We start from the raw sequence: 21,953 nt of genomic DNA, 5'->3' as shown, positions 1-21,953 counted from the left end.
CTGGGAGCACAGGTACCCCTGCTCCGGCCCCCCGCTGTCCACAGATGCCTGATAGAAACTTCCGCTGAGGGATGGGGTACATGCTGGCTCCTCTAACTGATCCATATATGGAACTGCTTCACAGCTTCTGGAACTAAAATGGAATTTCAACTACTTGTTTCTTAATTATTGAAAGATATCCTGACAGGACCTCATATGTCACTGCCAGCCTCCCAAGTACCTATCCTTCACATCAATAATTTAACAACAGAATAGCCGTGACAATTAAGCCCCCCACCCTACCCCCACCAAGTACCTTTTCCCAAAAGCTTATAAAGTGTCCCCAGTTATGGCTTCCCCAAAATCCAAAGCAAAGATTTCTAGAATTTGGTCCCAAATAATGTCACCCCCTCTATCTTACCTCTTCTCCATGAAGTTCCTATTAGTAAAGTAGCAATCTGGTTAATTATCAGGGTTTTCACATGATTTGAAATAAAGATGGAACCAGTGAAGGGAGTGCCATGTAGAAATCAACAGATATCACTTCTCTAAGGCAGTTCCACCAGATAGGCCCCTCTGCTCGCTGCCCGCTCCCTGCTCAGGCCCTATCTTCCTCCTGCCAGCCTGTAAGACTGCTCCAAAGCCTATGTCCCTCTAAGCCTGCTCAGACAGAGCCCTATCCCCCACCCAGCCCTTAGTAACAGGGCTGGAACAAGAAAAGCAAATAGTTTAAAACTTTTGCAGTTTCCGGACCCCTCCTGACACCTTACACTAAAATTAACTCCAGATGGATTAAAGACTTATAAAACCTAACACCATAAAAACCCCAGAAGAAAATCTAGGCAAAACCATTCAGGACATAGCCGTAGGCAAGGACTTCATGACCAAAACACCAAAAGCATTGGCAACAAAAGCCAAAATAGACAAATGGGACCTAATCAAACTCCACAGCTTCTGCATGGCGAAAGAAACAGTCACTAGAGTGAATCGGCAACCAACAGAATGGGAAAAAATTTTTGCAGTCTACCCACCTGACAAAGGGCTGACATCCAGAATTTACAAAGAACTAAAACAGATTTACAAGAAAAAAACAAACAAGCCCATTCAAAAGTGGACAAAGGATATGAACAGATAATTTACAAAAGAAGACATACATGAGGCCAACAAACATATGAAAAAATGCTCATCATCACTGGTCATTAGAGAAATGCAAATCAAAACTACATTGAGATACCATCTCATGCCAGTTAGAACGGCGATCATTAAAAAATCTGGAGACAACAGATGCTGGAGAGGATGTGGAGAAATAGGAACACTTTTACACTGTTGGTGGGAGTGTAAATTAGTTCAACCATTGTGGAAGACAGTGTGGCGATTCCTCAAGGACCTAGAAATAGAAATTCCATTTGACCCAGCAATCCCATTACTGGGTATATATCCAAAGGATTATAAATCGTTCTACTATAAGTACACATGCACACGAATGCTCTTTGAAGCACAGTTTACAATAACAAAGACCTGGAACCAACCCAAATGCCCATCGATGATAGACTGGACAGGGAAAATGTGGTACATATACACCATGGAATATTATGCAGCCATCAAAAACGATGAGTTCATGTTCTTTGTACGGACATGGATGAACCTGGAAACCATCATTCTCAGCAAACTGACAAAAGAACAGAAAATCAAACACCACATGTTCTCACTCATAGGTGGGTGTTGAACAATGAGAACACATGGACACAGGGAGGGGAGCATCACACACTGGGGTCTGTTGGGGGGAAATAGGGAAGGGACATCGGAGGGTGGGGAGTTGGGGAGAGATAGCATGGGGAGAAATGTCAGACATAGGTGATGGGGAGGAAGGCAGCAAATCACACTGCCATGTGTGTACCTATGCAACAATCTTGCATGTTCTTCACATGTACCCCAAAACCTAAAATGCAATAAAAAAAAAAAAAGAAAAAAAAACTTTTGCAGTTTCCTATGCATGTTCTGATAAGTTCTGGCTGCAGACTGGCCCACGCAGGGTGCAGAGCTCCACAGGGCTGAGTGTGGGCTGCAGGATGGAGGCGGGTCTGGTCCCTGCAGATCTCACACCAGCTGGGCTGCAGATGCCCAAGCATGGAAACCAGCAGCGGCCCGAGTGTAAGCTGAAGCAGTACAGTAGGACTGATGAAGGAGCGCTGAGAAAAAGCAGGAAACAGGGTTCCAGGCACTGCTCGCAGGTACAAGGGGAACTGAATCTTCAGGTAACACTGTTTCTTCAGAAAAATGTATTTGGATTACAAATGTCTTTTCAGAACAAACGGATTTAAATTTTAGGATTTGCCTACACAAAGGTAATACCCTGTTCAGGTTCCAGCCTCTCTCAGCCATGAATAGGAAAAAATAATACCCACCCCTTCCCATCTCACAGGGTCACACGAACAGCAAGTGAGGGACATGGTAGGAGAATGCTGTGTGAACTGCAAAGAACTCTGTAAATGAGGCCCTTGTCACTACCACTCAGAACTGGACCTGTTTTCTGAGAAAGACACTGGGTGGCAGGAACCAGATCTTCCTGAGTGGAGATGGCAGGTGACAGCACTTCTGGCTCCCTGACAGCCTACCTGTCCTCGGAATCCAGACACTCCTGCCCCCAGCCCAGCCCCACACACAGTGTGACCTTTCTACGCAGAAGGTAAAGTAACTGAGTCCCCCGCCACGGAGGGACACATGATTCCACTGGAGAGGCATGACAGTGTAAATCTGTGTGGGAAATAAAAACAAGAAACGGGTGAAACGGAGAAACCACCGCAGGCCTGGAAAATGTCTGGAGTCTGCTCTGTTTTCACCCTGTGCCCAGGGAGGAGGTCTCTGCTAGAAGAAAATGACATCAAAAAGGAATTCTACCAAGGTCTAGGGAGAGAATGATGAGTCACTCACATAAAAGGCAGCCCCATCTTCCAGGGTCCGAGGGAAGCCTCCCCTACCAGGATGCCCATCTGCCTGCCCACGGCCCAGGCCCCTGAAGGCTGAGGCATGAACTTCCATCTCCACTCCTGGGGCCATGCACTCGCAGGTCTTGGAGACCCCTGGTTCTGCCTGTCTCCTCTGCTTCCTCCTTACCATGTCCTCACACACTGCCCCCAACCTACAAGCCAAGCATCTTCGGCCTCAGCCTCCAGACCTGAAAAACAAAAAAATCCCTCTCCAAGAACTGTTGCAAAGACTAACCTCTGTTATGAGCACAGCACAGAGGAGCTACTTGCCACATGTGAGTGCTCCCCACCCCCTCCCATGTGTGCCCACCTGAGACCAGACTGTCCTGGACTACCCAATCCAGCCTGCCTGCGAGAATACCCATTTCTTTCTCCCTCTCTCCTGCTCTGCTGCCCATCCCTGCCCCCTTCCTCGCTGCCTCTTGCTAAAGCTGTGGGTGACAACTCCCTGCGCCCAGGGGAGCCACTTAGCCCCAATGGTAGTGCTCAGGGCTAAAGAGATTTCTGACTGTGGTAGGGCTATTATTGGTAATAAAGCCCCCGGAACTCTAATTACGCTGCCTCCCTATGTGCTAAGGGCACACAATCAGGTCAGGAGGAGGAGGATGTGGAAATAGCTGTACTGCATCCACGGTAGTCCATGCCAACTCCCTTCTCACTGTTCATGTGAAACGCACGCATGATGCCTAATATGCACCACAACAGCACCAGAAGAAACAGAGCACTAATCAGCGCTGATAGCACTGTGATGCAAATATGCAGTACGGAGCTTAAAAGCCTCCTCTGCGTGTTAATAGTGCTTAGAGGTGAACTGGGCCTCAGCACTGGGCACTGGAAGAGGAGTAGGGACATGTGTGTTCTAATTAATTCCGGCTCTACCTGGTCCGCCTCAGGCAGCATGCTGATCCTGTTTCAGCAAGTAGAAAATGGGGAGCAACCACCCAACTCACGGTTCTCAGGTAAGATGTGAGCTACTGACACTGCCCTACATTCCTAGGACATTCCTCTCCCACCCCACACAATCACCTCTCTCCCAGCTCTCCCACAATCCAAACTCCCAGCTCTCTCGGCCGATGGCCTTGCTTCCTCCTTCACTGGAGTGCCACAACTGATCACCACCCTGCCTTTCCCTCCAGGACCCTGTGTCTGCTGTCCTCCCACCACCCCGCTCAGTCCCTCCTCATATTACCAACCAGGGTGTCTTGAGAGGCCGATCCTCACAGCCTTGAACACCTTGCTTCTGCTCCAGAAATCTCTACCTCACTCTCTGTCTTGGACTAGTCCCATCAGCAAATAAATGTCTGCTGTAGAAAAGCAAAAACCAAAGCCAAAACCAGATTCTTCCAACCTACAAACTATGCAATCCTTTCCCTTGGCCTCATCTGCATTCCAGCTGCCACCCCACTACTCTGCTCTCTTCTCAGCCACACATCCCACAGCCTGATCTGAGTAACATTTTCCCCATTGCCTCACCCTGTTCTCCTGCAAGTGGCTCCAGTGTGGCCTCCAACCCTACTGCTCCGCTGAAACCATACTTGGCGGTATCACCCATGACCTCCTGGAAATGTTTTCATCTTAGGCCTCTTAGCAGCCAGCAGCCTCTGACACAGCTAAGATGCCCTCCTTCTTTTTTTTTGAGATGGAGTCTCGCTCTGTTGCACAGGTTGGAGTGCAGTGGCATGATTCCGGCTCACTGCAACCTCTGCCTCCCAGGTTCAAGCAATTCTCCTCCCTAGCCTCCTGAGTAGCTGGGACTACAGGTGTGTGCCACCATACCCAGCTAATTTTTGTATTTTTAGTAGAGATGGGGTTCACCGTGTTGGCCAGGATGGTCTTGATCTCTTGACCTTGTGATCCACCCACCTTATCCTCCCAAAGTGAGGCCCTCCTTAAAACACTGCTCTGTGTGCTCCTTCTCATGGGCCCTTCTTCTTCAAACTACCTTAAGCGCTTGAGCCCTCAGAGCTCAGCCACCTCTACTCCTCCTGCCTTTGCACATACTCCCTCAATCAGTCATCCAGGTTGCCAGCACTGATATACTTGTACTGACACGGCCAGCCTGGAATAATCCCCAACTCATACACCCACCTGACCACCCGACCCTTTGCAGGGAGCTCTCATGGGCATCTCAGCCTTCAGGTGTCCAAATCTTCCTTGATCGTCCCAAAATCTTGCTTCTCTTTCTCAGTATGCCTTTACAGCTGCTATACCCAGAACTGTTTGGGGGGAGTCAATCTGCCTCTCCCACCCTGTATCATGCTATCTTCCTGATGTTGCCCCTAAAATATACCCTATCTCCAGCCAAGCCTCTCCAGCCCCAGCACCCACCCCCTCCAAAGCCTCACACCATCCACTGCATCACCTCTGGGCTGGCAAGTCCCTATTTCCACTCTTGCCCCAGAACAATCCAGTTCATACACACGACCTGTCCTAGTTTGTTTGGGCTGCTCTAACAAGTATCATAGAATTGTAGCTTCTAAACATCAGAAATGTATTTCTCACAGCTCTGGAGGCTGGGAAGTCCAAGATCAAGGGGTTGGCAGATTCAGTGGCTGGCCCCTTCTCCATAAAAAAGAAAACAAAGTGACTTCCTCAAAAAGGAATCTTAAATAATATCTGTTTATTTGGTTAACGTCTACCTCCTCCACAATTAGTCTGCAAACTCTCCAAAAACAGAGACCCTCCCGTGGCATTTTGTTGACTCTGCAGAGTACCTGGCATGTAAAACGCATAATAAATGCCCTAGAAGTATCTGCTGAACGATTGAATGACTACTTGTGACGGTGTTCTGAAAAAAGCCAATGCATATAAAATACAGTTACAATTTTTAAAAAGAAAGCAAGATGACTCCAGAGAACATCCCCATCACCAGCAGACAACTAAAACTGATAAGAGAATAAGTGACTCGTTAGTACTTATTTGAATTCCTAAAAAATCACAAGTAGAAGGAAAAACGACAGAAGAATTCTGCTTCCCTTTATTCACCTAAACTCAAAATTAATGGCATTTTGAACAAAGTCTTTTAATTGCAGAATTAAAAAATTCATGCTTAGTTATCATATTCAATATTTTAAATTTACTATGGCATCTATCATTTGAAAGAAGTACAGAGATAAAATTTACACCTCCACTAATTGGTTGGCAGCAACCCTTCAGACAGCATCAGCAGAGGAGTGTCCATTCTGTTGCATTCCAACTCTCTTGCTTTCACCAATATCCTGCATTTATCACAGGGATTTCCTAATGCCATGCAAGTATCTCTGTTTCAATAAATACTGTCATGCTGGCTAGTTCTCAAAAGAATTTCTAAAGTCCTTTTTTTCTAATGGTCTAAGAGGTTACTCTTATCTCCAAAGAGTTTTAAGTGTGTCCCATGTATTCATACATTCTCTTTCACTTAGACATAGGATCTTTTTCTTAATTTTTTTGAGATAGGGTCTCTCACTCTGTCACTCAGGCTGGAGTTCAGTGGTGCAATCTTGGCTCACTGCTGCCTTGGCCTTATGGGCTCGAGCGATCCTCCCACCTCAGCCTCCCTGGAGTAGCTGGAACTACAGCTGCACACCACAACACCTGGATAATTTTTGTATTTTCTGTAGAGACGAGATTCAGCAACGTTGACCAGGTTGGTCTTAAACTATTGAGCTCAAATGATCCACCTGCCTTGGCTTCCCAATGTGCTGGGATTACAGGCGTGCACACCATACCAAGCTAGGATTTTTTTCTTTTCTTTTTTTGAGACAGAGTCTTGCTCTGTTGCCCAGGCTGGAGTGCAGTGGTGTGATCTCGGCTCACTGCAACCTCCGCCTCCCAGTTCAAGCAATTCTCCTGCCTCAGACTCCCAAGTAGCTGGGACTACAGATGCGTGCCACTATGCCTGGCTAATTTTTCTTTTTCTTTCTTTTTTTTTTTTTTTTTTTGTATCTTTAGTAGAGACAGGTTTCATTGTGTTAGCCAGGATGGTCTCTATCTCCTGACCCTGTGATCTGCCCGCCTCAGCCTCCCAAAGTGCTGGGGTTACAGGCGTGAGCCACTGCGCCCAGCCAGATTTTTTTCTTTATTGCTGTTATCCAACCTCTTCTCATCCAATGTCTTTTAACCTCCATGTCAGTGGAGTAACCTACAGTCTGACCCTCCCCTCCCTTTCATGCATGCTGTCTCTATCTAGTTTTTATTCATCTTAGAACTGCACCAGACTTTAATTGGTAGAGGGGAAAGAGGAAAAGGAGCCTGTTTCTATTAATTCATCCATAAGTACATATGCACATTCTCCCTGTGTCATTGTCTCCAGTAGCTTTTACAGCTCTGCTTTGGCCAAGAATACTTTCAGAACCCCGTAAGCTGAGAAATAGATACTAATCTACTGCAATCAAAGCTATAACACTTATATTTTTCCTTGGAATAAGAGAACTGGAGAAGTCTTCAGTGATAATTTACTTCATAGAGATGTTGAGAAATTAATGTCAGGTGCTGCCTCTAACAACACAGTTACTGGGCATAAACATACCAAACCCGGAACCTGTGGCTCCTTATGGCAGCTCCAGGATTATTCTGTGTGAATATGGTAATTGTTGTTTTAAGCACTGTGGGGCTTTACTTAGCTAATGTGTGTACTACAGACATGTATATCCCTATTCAGATAAAAAAAAAAAAGTCTTCAGAAAGTATAAGCAAAAAGCAATACAAACACTTGCAAAAATCTCTGAGAACTAGGTTTTATTGTGTCTTTCTGGGCACAAACAATATATTCATATTCTACCTTTATATAGTTAGTATTAACAAAGCTTCTGAAGGGAGATTCTGGATGAAAAAAAAACTCAAAATACAATAAAGCTTTAGTCATTCAGGCCAGTTTCAGAGATCAGTCAAAATCAGCACAACTGCCATAGAACAGATCACCAGAATCAAGACTATGAGAGTAATCATTCTCAGGTAACCACACTGGACAGCGACCCCCGTGTTTCTAAGCAAAGACTTAGCAAACTTAAAGAAATAAAGAAGTGGCTGGGTGTGGTGGCTCAAGCCTGTACTATTAGCACTTTGGAAGGCTGAGGTGGGTGGATCACCTGAGGTCAGGAGTTCAAGACCAGCCTGGCCAACATGTTGAAACCCTGTTTCTACTAAAAATATAAAAATTAGCCAGGCGTGGTGGCATGTGCCTGTAATCCCGGCTACTCGGGAGGCTAAGGCAGGAGAATCGCCTAAAACCTGGAGGTGGAGGCTGCAGTGAGCCGAGATCATGCCACGGTACTCCAGCCTGGGCGACAGAGCAAGACTTTGTCTCAAAAAGGAAGAAATAAGGAAGTTACACTTTTCATTAGAAATATCCATTTACATTCAGATCATTATTGTGCTCAAATACTTAATATAGTTGTTTTCTAAAATAGGTTGCACGTGCCCTGACATTTTATCAAGGCTACTAATTTTTCAACAAACCTTTTATCTTGAGAAATTACAGTACAAAGATAAGCTTCAGCCCACTTCCGAAAAGAGACATATGTGTGTATCTTCATAGGTAGGTCCAATCCCCATAGATGAGCATTTCAGCTTTTCCTACATGTTCTTCAGAACAAGGAGTTATTTTGTACTATATGTCTTTTGTAGATATTCAAAATGAAATAATACTCTCTAGCACTTTAAAAATAATTAACTCTGTAACTATAAAAATACATAAACATCAAATCAATTATATCAAAATACTATTATTCTTTTCCGAAAACTGTTTATAAACAATTATATCGTAAAGTAAAACATGCTTATATGGAGCTGGTTAATTTTAGAGGGTGGGAGAAGACTTATATATACATTGGTGTTTTCCTCTGTTCATCTAAAACCCCACACAATCACACCTGAGTTTGTCCCTTGATTCGTAAAAAATCATCTACTTAATGTCTTTCCTATGCAATTGTTCGAAGGTTTTCCGTGATTATATAAGTTGTTTTGTACAAAAGTCCCTAATTAGACCTGCTGTCAGCCCACACTACTAGATGGACAGGCAGGGGAAGAGCGGCAGGAAGCTGTAAGTGAAATTAAATTCTGCAGGAAAAGCAACAACAGCAAGTTATCAAATTCATGGGCTAACAAAATCAGAGGACATTCAATTTCAGGACTGAAAGAACAAATTTGATCTTAATTACTAAGAAGCTCTTACAAGTTGTGAGGAAGTCACAGCTTAAGTAGGATCAGCCTCCTAACTTCTTGATAAATTAGTTTCTCAAGACTAACCTTTCGGATGCCAAAGAAATATATCACATGCATGGCAGTGAGGAAAATGTCAGTGTTCAAGGGGGTAAAGTAAATGGCTAAGTAATCACAAAAATGACATCTATGCATGCTTAACAATATGCTAAGTCTGAGAAATAAAGATGAAATTTTAAATAGAAAATTTAAAGAAGCACTGCCCCACACTGGCAAGAGTGTTTAAGGTGCTCTGCTGAACTCTTTGGCCTTAATGAACTCTAGGTTTTTCAGCATTTTCCTTCCTAGCATTATATCCTTTTTACGGTATCCCTGTAGACATAGGAACTGACTCTGGTAAGGGCCCCTCATCTCTGTTTCTGCCCAATGCACTCAGAGCGAGGCCACTCCCTACCCTTGGGGACATGGAGACTCTACGGTCCCTTCCCTGGTACAGTGAGATGCAGCAGGCTGAGCAATCCTGGCTCCCTGGTCCATTGGGTAAGGGAGGAGGCCAAGCACAGAGGCACTCGCCAAAACCCAGAGCCCTTCGCCAGCAGAAATTAGCAAGGCTGCACGTGCTGAGCAGCTGGATACATGTGGCTGGCATTGCTAAAAATTCCCTTAAGTTTAACAACAGAAACAAGCTAATTCTCCAACTCTAATATGTAAACTATATCATCGAAATTGGTTATGAAAACCCAAGGAAAGAGTGATATCTGAATCACCAAGAGCATTTTACCTCCATTTGATAAAATTGGTGTTTTGATTAAATGTGCTTCACTGTAATGAATTCCACAAAGAAAAAGGAATGAAAAATGTCAATTGAATACTTCATCATGGGTTTAGCAACCCACCTCCTCATAAAAATAAGAATCTTCCCAAGTTTTTTAATCTGGTAAATTAGATAAATCTGCTGCTTCCCGGTTAATTGTCATTCATCTGAAAAGACTCTTAGTCTAATAACATTGCCTTCTTCCTGCCACTTAGTGTTACTGACATCATATTATCTTTTAGATTTTTCAGGAAAAGGAAGGAATAAAAAGCTTCTTTAGCAGAGGGAATTTTCATTTTCCACATTAATACTACATTATAATAAAATACTTTTATGAAGTTTTGATCTCAAGGCTGAAAGAACAAAAATACCCCTTAAAAATACTTCTCTAGAGACGCATCCCAGGAAAAGCTCTGTCTTCCTATTATGTTACAAGTAGTGTGTGTTTCCCTTCTCCCTACAAGGCGTCAATCAGGACTAATGACTTCCGACTTACGGAATTAATACAGCAGTATTAAGTTGTATGTTATTTGGTAAGCTCAAATTTACACAATTCTCAAGTTTGCTGTCGCAGTCTCTTGGGGCTACTATAACAAAGTCTCACAGACTGGGTGGCTGAGAAACAGTGGACATTTATTTCTCACAGTTCTGGAGGCTGGAAGTCAGGACACCAGCATGGTCAGTTCTGGCAAGGTCCCCTTTCAGGGTTGCAGAGAGCCATCTTCTTCTCCTATCCTCACACATGGAAAGAGAGTAACAGAGCTCTCTGGGGTCCCTTGTAGAAGGGCACTAATCCCATTCAGGAGAGTTCCACCCTCATGGCCTAATTACGTCCCCCCAGGCCCCACTCCCAAATATCAGTACATTGGAATTCGGGTTTCAGCATGTGAATGTGGGGAGAGACACATTCAGTCCACTGCACTCCCCTGTCAAGAAATGTTATAGTGAGCCATGCGCGTGGCTTTCTGCATAATGCCAGGCACAGGCCACCCCTCCCGAGCTCCTGATCTCTGAGGAGGTATTTTATAAGAGCCTCAGTCTGATCAACTGCAAAAAAAATGAGAAGATGATTGGCATTTCAGTGCAGCTGAATACCTGTGCCCCACAGGAGAGACACATGGAAGCAGCAGGAAGAGCACTGACCTTGGAATTAGGAGACGTCACCTGATGTGTGGCATTATAGAAGCTACTTACAAGAATGGAGGAGGCTTAGATCCTGTGGGCACAGAACCCTGAGACACTACTGAGGTATCGCAAGGGGTCCAAGCATATCCACAGCTGGATAAATAAATACCAGGTCCAGGACATATATAAACTTTCCCCAAACATACCTAAACGCTATCCGATTAAGAAAGTTCAGATGAACATAAACGGTTATTGATATGAAGTGGTTTTGGTCATTGTGGAGTTTCTTACTCAAAAGATACTAAGAATTTAGCATTATGCAGGGGTCCTAGAAGGTTTTTGGCATTTAAAAGAGGGTCCCGTACATTCGAAAGAGTTAAAAATCATTGGTCTAGAACTCAAGATCATCTTTAAAGCTCCTTTACAGGGATTAACACATAATCTATGAATCTACCCTTCCTGCTACAGCAGCTTAGTCTCCATTAATGTAGATGAGGAAAGAATGGGTTAAGCTACCCAACTACAGGCAGTAACCCCTTATTTTATACATTCATTTTGGGAAAATCTTGGCTGGGTGCGTTGGCTCACGCCTGTAATCCCAGCACTTTGGGAGACCAAAGCAGGTGGATCACCTGAGGTGGGGAGTTTGAGACCAGCCTGACCAGCATGGAGCAACCCCATCTCTACTAAAAATACAAAATTAGCAGGGCATGATGGTGCATGCCTGTAGTCTCAGCTACTCAGGAGGTTGAGGCAGGAGAATCACTTGAACCCAGGAGGCGGAGGTTGCAGTGAGCCAAGACTGTGCCACTGCACTCCAGCCTGGGCAACAAGAGTAAAACTGTCTCAAAAAAAAAAAAAAAAAATTAATTTTGAAAAACTCCGAACAAAAGCAGAAAAAAAAGACTTTGCATTTGAGTCAATTATCAGCAAACATTTCTGTTACGTCCCAGGCAATCCAAACATTTACCTCTGTGTGTCCTGAAAAGCCTTGGCAAGGCAACAACGAGTGTACATTTTATACACAGTCATCATCATTTAGATTTAAAGCCCATCTTTACCATATTATGGCAGTAGTAATACTAAATGCCTTTTAAAAACCATTTAATACCTTCTACAACTTTTATGGTACATCAAATTACAAGCTTACTCTTGTGAAAGAAAATTTTCAGCATTCTAACATAGCTACATATAAAATGAATAATTGATAAGTAAGGGCAAAGAGCTTTGAAAACCTAGAGGTATCATATGGATGATAAAAAATAATGCAGACAGACAACCAGTGCCCAGAAACTCAGCAGCTATTCAATAAAAAACAATCAGTGAAGTTGGACAAATACCTATGTAGGTTTTTAAAAGAATTCCTTCTAGAAAGGGGCTCTGAAAGGTTCTGTCCTCAATTTGGACAAAAGGCAGTGTCTCATAACAAACAAAATCAGCTATTCGGGAAGTCAGGGAGCGCTGTGAAGGCTGGGGTGTGGGGGAGGTGCTGAAATCTATTGTGTGGCCCTTGGCTTCTAGGTCACTGCTTACAGATCTGCCTGGGACTCACTGTAACTGAAGAAGGCACAGGTCTCATTGGAAGGGCCGTTCAGTGCCCATCCGAGACCCCTGTGCCCTGTCCAACCACAGGTATCTTTTGCACCAACTTGAGTACGATGGGCTGACATCCCAGAATGCCTCCATATCGAAGTTCAGCACAAGGGCCAGTATTTCACTGTCTAGATTGGGTGAAATATTGACTGTGGCTGTCACACATTTCAGTGCAGATCTTTAATATATCGACCCTCCCCTTTCACCATTTTTACATGGGACATTGAACCGCACGGTGAAAAATTATCTTTGCATGGACTTAAAAACAACTAATCACTTCCCTTCTTTCTTACCACTAAAAGCTTATAGAATCAAAATCAGGATGACAAGAAGTTTCTCTAAGTCAGCACATTTTTCTAATTAGTCACCCACCACTACCAGCTCTGAAGCTGGGGCTGAGAAGACAGTCTTACCCTCCCCCAACTCTGATCCTCTCTTCCCACTCCTCTGAGGGAGGGGTGAGGTTGAATCGAGGATCCGGAGGTTCAGTCCCCTTCATCCATACTTTTCCCACCTTGGAAACCCTGAGGCTTCGCAGTCCTCAATTCCTCCTCTCCCTCCAGGTACCTTTCCTTTTTCTTTCAAACATGGAGGAGTTGCCCCTAAGCAATTTAGAAAGAAATGTATGGGGCTTATTTAACATGATTGAGGTCCAGGAACATTAGTAAAAGTATGCAAATTAGACTAAACGTAGACTTGGAATTCTACTTCATGAGAAAAACCCAGAGGAAAACCTACCAGGAGAGAGTCAACAGAGAAGAAAGGTGTTTATCACACCTTGAAGGCACAATCTTTCCCATTTGGATGGCCTTACTCTACTTTCACTTCCAACAGCGCCAGTCTGTTCATTTTCAGACATAAAATACAGGACCTAGCCTTACAAAAAATCACCAACCTGCAGACGCAGCATGATTTGCCTCTTTTCCAGCATTAGTTGCATATTCTCCAAGTAATACAAGGAAAAAGTAAAGCTGTGGCTGGACCCTCCCAGGCAATCTCTGAAGGAATTTTCCCTGGGGCTCAGACAGGCAACAAATTCTAAGAAGCACCCTTCCCTAATGGCAAGGTAAAAATTCAGAGACAGTCAAGCCAAAGCTTTACAGTTCCACACTTCTGGCTTTTTTTTTTTTTTTTTTTTGAGATAGAGTCTCACTCTGCTGCCCAGGCAGGAGTACAGTGGTGCAATCTCAGTTCACTGCAACCCCTGCCCCCTGAGGCCAGGCGATTCTCCTGCCTCAGCCTCCCGAGCAGCTGGGATTACAGGCACCCACCACCATGCCTGGCTAATTTTTGTATTTTTAGTAGAGATGGGGTTTTACCATGTTGGCTAGGCTGGTCTCGAACTCCCAACCTCAGGTGATCCACCTGCCTTGACCTCCCAAAGTACTGGGATTACAGGTGTGAGCCATCGCGCCCAACTTCACTTCTTACTTTTAGTCTGACCACAGCCCACTGTAAAATTGCAGCATCCCCTGAAACTGGAGGAAGTAACTGAATCCTCCATCTCCTGATGTCTAGCTCACAGTTTGATTCCCGCTTCCCAGAGATGAGCTTGAGCCAGATGTTCTCATCAGGCACGCCAGCCGAATGGAGCCTGCTTCTCATCAGACCAAAGACCGAGCCAGCCCCTGGGGAGCTGACCCTGCTTCCAAGTAGTAAAAAAAGAACCTGCAGAGCCACCATGCACATCCCTCAGCCATCTGTCCAAGGTGCTGTGACCCTCTACAGAGAAGCTGGCCATCAATACTCTGCTGTTGTGCAGGTCAGCAGGCTGCCGGTGAGGCCTGCCAGGCTCAGCACAGGCAGCAGAGCCCTGGATCTCAGGGACGGGCAGTGTGGCCACTCCCTGCTTCCCTCCGTGGCTCTCTTTGGAACTTAAGAGACAAAGTCAGGAAATTGGGGTAGTTCAATAGGATATTTTTCTTTCCAGCTGTTGATGACAAAAGGGAGATGATGCCTTCTGACCAACTTTCTTAATTAAGCACTCACCAGACTATGTCACTAAGCAGAATGGGACATAAAACGTGCCCTACCGTACGGGTATTTGGTGTCCAGCTTATTCTCTGCTGTCCTTCTCCAAGGCAGCAGGTCATCACTGCACCCATTTGGCATCCCATTGTACCCGATCCCGACAATCTTGTTTTCTGAATTCACGATGCAGGCGCCCACCTAGAAGGAAACATGCCCGAAGGCTTGGTGCCTGCAACCGGCTGGTCTGTCGCTGAGGAAGCAGGGAATGAAACCAGGGGGACTGCAGGACTCAAAACAGATGCAGAGCTGCTGCAGGTGCTGAGAGCTGTCGGTCTCCTTGCCTGTTTTTTGTGGCAGCTCCCGCAAGCCAAGGAAAGTGCACCCCCAGTCCCAGAAGGGGCACAAGAGGCAGTTGACAATGGCATGGGACAATTTTCTGTCTCACAGGGAGAAGTAAGCTTGTAGAAATGCAGCACAAAAGGCAGACTAACACTGCACTTTCTTCTTTTTTTTTTTTTTTGAAACGGAGTGTCACTCTGTCTCCCAGGCTGGAGTGCAGTGGCACGATCTCGGCTCACTGCAACCTCTGCCTCCTAGGTTCAAGCGATTCTCCTGCCTCAGCCTCCCAAATAGCTGAGACTACAGGCATGTGCCACCACGCCTGGCAAATTTTTTGTATTTTTAGTAGAGACAGTGTTTCGCTGTGTTAACCAAGATAGTCTCGATCTCCTGACCTCATGATCTGCCCACCTCAGCCTCCCAAAGTGCTGGGATTACAGGCGTGAGCCACCGCACCCGGCCGACGCTACACTTTTAAGTTGACAGACGTCCACTGAGTCTCCCCTTTCTGCTCATGTGCAGGAAACTCTTTGCCTATGGGTATCTAAGCATTCTCCCATGAAATTCATTTACCTGGGAATTTGGATCTTTGCTTCTCTGTGCTGATAAGAAGGCCACAGCCATAAAGTACTCAGGCCATTCCAAATAGTCATCCCGTTTCTTGCAGGAAACTTCACTCATGTTGGGTCTAGAAGGAAAACATGACAAAACAGAAGCTGAGAGAAGCATTTTAGTAAGTCTGTTTTCCAGTTCAACCCAACCACACTGAACCTTTCAATCTCGAAACATGGGCAACTTCAGCCACATTTATCAATCAGAAATCACAACACATGGACCCTAAACAGTCTCTGGTCTTAAGTAAAAAATTAAGAAGTTTCCTATTTCAGAAATCTGAATTTGGCACCTATAGCTTCACATTCCCAAACATTTCATCTATTTCCTGCTTTCTCATAGGATTTTTTTTTAAGTTACTACACATGCTGGCCTACAAATTGTTCTGTCCTTTACATTTCTCCCTTAAAAAACAGAGTCAGCACGAAGGAGGGTGGAAAAAAGAAATATTTATTGATCATCTATAGATTCCAGACGTTGTTAAAGCTTATTACACATCATGTCACTCAAGCCTCACTCCTGGCTAAGGTAGACAATGCCATCCCATCTCACAGAGACTCTGAGAACCACAAAGGATTATTATCCATGCCAGACGGATTCAAAGAAAACATCTGAAGCCTTCCCAACTCTGATATTAACCAGGTAATTTTTCCCTTCCCTTTCTCTCGTTACCCCAGATGGGATAGAAGTTGTAACGCTAAGTAATGAATTACATGAGAAGAAACTATGAAAAATGTCAAGTGCTACTCTTAAAGCCAGGTTTTTGGAATGTAGGCTTCACCAGGGCCAAGCACAGGCCTTGTCTACAACAGGGAGAGCCCACGAAGGGGGTCCTAGAACTTCAGGTGAGTGGTCCCTTTCAAAAGGAATGAAACAAGGGCAAGGAAGGAAGACAACACAAAAACGGAGTGCATACCACTGAGAAATCTTGAGAAAGGCGAGGAATGTGGTCTAAAGGAAGGCAAGCATTTCCCAAAGCTTCTGCTTCAGGCTCCACACTTGAGGCTAATGCTACCGTGCAGGGCGGCACTGCCGAAGACCAGGATGCAGTAGAGAGTCGGTGCTGGGAACCACGGTCACCCACTGAAAATGCCGCCCCAAATCTGAGAAGCCTGGCAACCCCCTTAACAGGAAAATACAGATATTGGATCAGCCTGGTTTCCCACCTGGCTTAAGGGGACCATCCATCATCGCTGTGGGGTGCTAGAGAAGGACCTACTAAATAGGAGACAGGGGACAATGGAGGGACGAGGGAAAGGCAGGAGGGGGAAGGAGCCTGTTAGTCCTCTGGGCATCTTCCCTGGCGTGGCTGAACGCCCACTGGAACCCTGTGAGGACTGAGGCCCAGCTGTAGAAACAGAAAGAACCGAAACTCGGATACAACGATTCAGGCAGACACACCTGGTCACCGTCCCAGGCACACCCCACACCGCCGGCAACCCCCTCAGCCCTGATCCAGGGCCTACACACGCATTCCCACCCACACACTGGCGCAGGAAGGGGTGCGGTGTTCAGGCGCCCAGCACCACCTCCCGGGGCACTCCCGAGGGGGCCGGCCTCACACAGGCCGCAGCGCCAGCCAAGAAATCGACCCTGGCGTGACTGCGGGGACCCCGAGCGCTCCCACTCCCCAACTCTAGGATCTAAAGGCTGAGCGCGGCCGAAACGCCACAGGGTCGGCCGCCCCCGCCCTAGGCCCAGGCCCCCATGCGCCAGCCGGCGTCCCGCGCCCCGCACTCGGGATGGCGCCACGCGGCGGTGGCGAGGGGCGCGCGGGCCGCGTACCCGCACTGCCGGCCCCGGCCCACCATACGGTGCGGGCTCTGCTCACAGGCCGGTGCTCGTCCCCGTCGCCGCCGCGTGAAGGGAAGGAAGTTGGGAGAGGGGGCGGGGCCGCCGCGGGGCCGGAAGAGGGCCGCGGCCCGGACGCCGGGCGCTCCCAGGACTGCAGTCGCCCGGGGCCCGGAGCGGGGCAGCGACCCAGCAAAGGCGCTGCTCGGCGTCGCCGTACCCTCCCGGTCCCCGTGACGGAGCCCGCGGTCCGGTAGGCCGGCAGTGTTCAGGGCCCGAGCACAAACCACTCCCCGGGTGCCAGGCCGCCCCGAGGTCGCCCCGCTGCTTTCACGCGGGGCGCTGGGAGGCCGCGGGCTGGGCGCTCCCCGGCCTGACTGCACGACTGTCTGGGGCTGCTCGGTTTTGGTGGTGGTGACGATGGTGAGGTTTTCCCCGCCATCCGTGTTCCGTCAACTCCTTAGAGCCATGGCCATAGAGATTCTGTGTGATTAAAAGACGCCCCAAGAATCTAGTGGCGTGAAACTGGCGGGTAGGAGGTGGGGAGGGCTGGTTTGGGTCTCGAGTGAGCCCGCTGTGTCGCGGCGTCCCCGTGGGTACCCTTGGCCGGTGGCTGAGTCCCAGTTTCACGCTGGGTCCAGAAGGGGCACTGCGCCTCGAGACTCAGTGCCTCGAAGCTGGGTTTGCATCTGGCTGCGCCAGACCGGCTTGCAGCTTCTGCTAAAATTGTGCGGAAGGGCCTGAGGTGTTGGCTAAAGCCTGCCGCCCCCTGCTCGACCCCTATCACCGCACGTCACCCCAACTGCACGTTACCTCCTGGTAACTCTCGCCCGCTGAAATTGTGCACATTTTGTTGCAGTTGTTTCAAAGATCAGAAAAACAGGGCACAGGGCGGTAAGAAAGATCATCAGTGGCATTTCTGGAGTCGTATGCCCCAAGCAACTAAATCTGGTTTTCATGAACTTCGTTACCCTATGCAGGCGTCTAGCCACTCACAGTGGTTCTAGCACAGAGAATGAATGACAGAAGAACCGCTTTCTATTTCACTTTGGACTTTAGGGTGCTGTCAGCACTCCATAAATAATGGCTACTATCATAATCATCAGTTCTGATCTGCACATCCCAGATTTGAACTGCTATTCCAAACAAAAGCTTGTTAACTACATTAATTTAGCCTAACGGAGGAAGAATGATGAGAGTAAACAGTTGGTTCTATCTAATTTCTCACTACAGCAGACACGTGATTCTTCATCTCATGGTCCGGCTTGTAGATTCAATAATTAAATTATGTACTGCTCTTGGTGGATGCTGGGAAAGCAAAAGGGAGAGATACTTCATCGTTAACTACAGATTTTTTTTTTTTTTTTTTTTTTTGCCTTGATAAGACTCGAGCTTGAAAGAGCCACATAGATTAAGATGATGATTTTTAATGTCAAGTTGACTTTACGTGGCTGTCTTGTTGCCATTAAACTATGTTGTATCTCCTGAGCCCCTGGTTTCCCTCCCTCTCCCAAATCCACTGCTTGGTCTTTGTCTCACTCCTCCACAGTCTTTGGGTCTTCGTGGATCCATTTCTCTTCTTACCAACCTACAGCCCATACATCACCAATTGCTGCTGGTCCTTCAACCACAACATCATTAAGCTTTCTTCCTTCCTCTGCTCGGTAAAGACTGTCATACATAATTTAGTTACTACTCATCATTCTCCATTTTGGTCAACTCACACACCCCCCTCTACCATAAATTCAAGCTCCTGCTTGCTGAAAACACATTACCCTGAATGTTCCTGCATTTCACTGAAAGTCCTTCATCTTAAAGATGACATCATTCATAATACAGGAAACCCTCCTGGTTCAGAGTTTCACAACTTGAGGTTTCAAATATTCGGCACCAATAGTGAAGCCACACAGCCAACAGGGGGAAAAAAATACATTCCTTGGTATGTCTTTCTCATTAACACCTTGTAACTCTAAGTGTAACTGTAGGTGTTAAATCTCTCTTATTAATGCCTTGTATTTTGGTTTAAAATTGAGGATCTTTCTCCACCTTCTACAGATACAGAAGTTAGGTATATGTCCAGCCCTCCCTAGATTGCCCTTCCTTGAGAACCTCACAGAGGTTGAACACAATCAGCACATTCCTAAGGACTACTATCTTGGTCCTTTTGTTTATGGGACTTCAGGTTATCTATGTCTGGTCTAGAGCATAGCCTGGAATATATTAATATTTCGGTGTGCCTTAGGTGGGGGATCCCACTTAAAAACAGAAGTCGAGATAAGATTCTTCCAGGGACGCCTCAGAAGAGGGGTTGATGGCATTTGCAAATGTCTGCCCTACCAAGATACTGCCTGCCCCTTCTTTCACCTCCTCTGCCTGCCATGGTAAGGATGTGACTTGTAATTGGGAAAACAGAGGCAAGGAGTCAAGAAAGTGGCAAGGAGTCAGACTTTCCTGACTCCAATCTGTCCTTCAAGCTTGTAATGAGAGAAAGACCACAGGCCTTGGAGTCAGACCAGACTTTGAACCTTATTCCCACTCCTTACAACCCAAGTGACCTTAACAAGCTACTTCCATTCTTGGAGTCTCTGCAAAATCAAAAATATTCATTTTTTAATTAATTCCCTACTATGTGCTAAGTGCTGCAAATACCATGATGGATACTGTAAGCCAGTTCTTGCCCTCACATTCCCCTCTCCCCAAATAAATACAGAGAAAAACTGAACCTCATTGCTGGCCCAGTGAACATAGTAAATGTTGTTATAAACTGCCTGTTGTTCTTAATTTGGTGGTTGTCAGGACCAAAAACTTCTTTTCATAACTTAACAACTGCACTTAGAGGCAAAGTGCCACTTTGACTGGTTTTCAAAGGAATAATTGTTTATGTTTCCATTTTAAAGTGCAAACTAGAAAGAACTCTTTAAATCTTAAGTAAGAGATGACTGTAAATCTGATAAACCACAAAAAAGTCAAAATGAATATTCTAGAAAAAAATAAATATGTGGTCTTATCAATACAGTACAGGTTGAGCATCCCTAACCTGAAAATTCAAAATCGAAATCCTCCAAGATCTGAAACTTTTTCAGTGCTGACACTCCCACAAGTGAGAAATCCATACCTGACCTCATATGATAGGTGCACAAAATTGTTAAAAATATTCTATCAAACTACTTTCACGCTATGTATATAAGGTGTATATTAAACATAAAGATTTGGGTCCCATCCCCAAGATACCTCATTATATATATGCAGATATTCCCAAATCTGAAAAAATCTGAAACCTGAAGCACCTCTGGTCCTAAGCATTTTGGAGAAGGGATATTCAACCTGTATATACATTTTCGTATGTATGTTAGAGGATGAGATGAGTTGCTTTTGTTCAATGAACGGCATACAGACTGCAAACTGACATGAGAGAGCATTCCTATCAGAAAAAAATCAGGATCTCTAAATAAAATTTTTGTTATGCGTTGAACTCACCAGTTACCTTTGTCATTACACATCTTCAAAATTACAATGAAGAGCTGAGTTCATTGTAATGAACTCACTCCTGTAATCCCAGTAAAGTGGGAGCCCAAGGTGAGAGGATAGCTTGAGCCCAGGAATATGCGACCCTCCCGGGCTATGCAAGACTCAGTCTCTACCAAAAAAAAATAAAAAATTTTAAATTAGCCAGGCATGATGGTGCATTCCTGTAGTCTCAGCTGCTCAACAGGCTGAGGAGGGAGGATTGCTTGAGTCCAGAAGGTTGAGGCTGCAGTGAGATATGACTGCACCACTGCACTCCAGCTTGTGACAGAAGGAGACCCAATCTCAAAAAAAAAATACGTTTTCTTCACTGAAGATCAATAAGGAAATGTTAACATGGCATATGCACAGAGCTGGGTGTTTTGCTGTTTTATATCAGTAAATATTTGTTGACTAAATAAATGAATTAATAGAAATCATTATTGTATGCCCAATTGTTTGGAGCATCTAACTCAAAGAGAGAAGTCTTTGTCTACGAACTCTGGTTCTACTTCCCTGTCTGCCTCCTTTTTCTCTTTGCGATTCATGGACCTGGAGAGACATTTGATAAGTGAGACATTGGGACTGGTGGGTCAGGGAAGCAGAGTGAACAGAATCATTTTAAGGAGGCATGGATCTCAGTCCTCGGATTTGGGACTTGGCCTGAAAATGACCATCTCTAGTACAGCAGAGCTGAAGGCAGAGGGAAAGGCTGTCTCCTCCTTCCTGGTGTGATGCTTCTCCCCATGACTTGCTTTGCCTCTACAGAGCTGAACTTGTAGCCTCTTTCATACGTAACTGGTTGAAGTGGATGGAAATTACACGTCTTATTGCGTCTTAAAAGAAAAAAAAACATATAAAATGTAAATCTAAAAGAAATGGGCAATTTTCTCGTACCACTTTATATTTCTGTATAAGTTACCAAGTGCCAATCATTCTTACCTTTTAAAATTCAAATTTGTCAAGCAGCATGTAAGCTTTCAATGTTGTACAAGAAAAGATAATGCTTCATGTGGAACAGTCACTTATGCTAGTTCTGTGAAAGTGCCTACCCGAAGAGAATGTATCAGATTGTTGGCTTTATGGAAATGTTAATGATC

At 45.5% G+C, this 21,953-nt stretch overlaps 1 protein-coding gene across 4 annotated transcripts in view; it reads right to left on the bottom strand.

The window, feature by feature from the left end:
- The window catches only part of DCTD (dCMP deaminase), a 47,481-nt gene extending 30,039 nt beyond the window's left edge, over positions 1 to 17,442 (bottom strand). The window contains exons 1-4 of one of the 4 annotated variants that reach the window (XM_012472561.2): positions 17,344 to 17,416; positions 16,475 to 16,681; positions 15,520 to 15,634; positions 14,670 to 14,805 (exon numbers count right to left, since the gene is read on the bottom strand). In XM_012472561.2, coding sequence (XP_012327984.1) covers positions 14,670 to 14,805; positions 15,520 to 15,627 — 244 coding nt within the window. In that variant the 5' untranslated portion in view covers positions 15,628 to 15,634; positions 16,475 to 16,681; positions 17,344 to 17,416. Of the gene's footprint in view, positions 1 to 14,669; positions 14,806 to 15,519; positions 15,635 to 16,474; positions 17,039 to 17,343 lie in introns of those variants that run through there. The other 3 variants (XM_012472560.2, XM_064369976.1, XM_064369970.1) reach the window with 3 other exon arrangements.
- Between the last annotated feature and the right edge of the window lie 4,511 nt (positions 17,443 to 21,953).

This window comes from Aotus nancymaae, unplaced genomic scaffold, assembly GCF_030222135.1.
Source record: "Aotus nancymaae isolate 86718 unplaced genomic scaffold, 86718_ANA_hifiasm-v0.15.2.pri h1tg000006l, whole genome shotgun sequence".
NCBI lineage: Eukaryota > Metazoa > Chordata > Mammalia > Primates > Aotidae > Aotus > Aotus nancymaae.
This window is presented reverse-complemented; position numbering and strand designations above follow the sequence as displayed.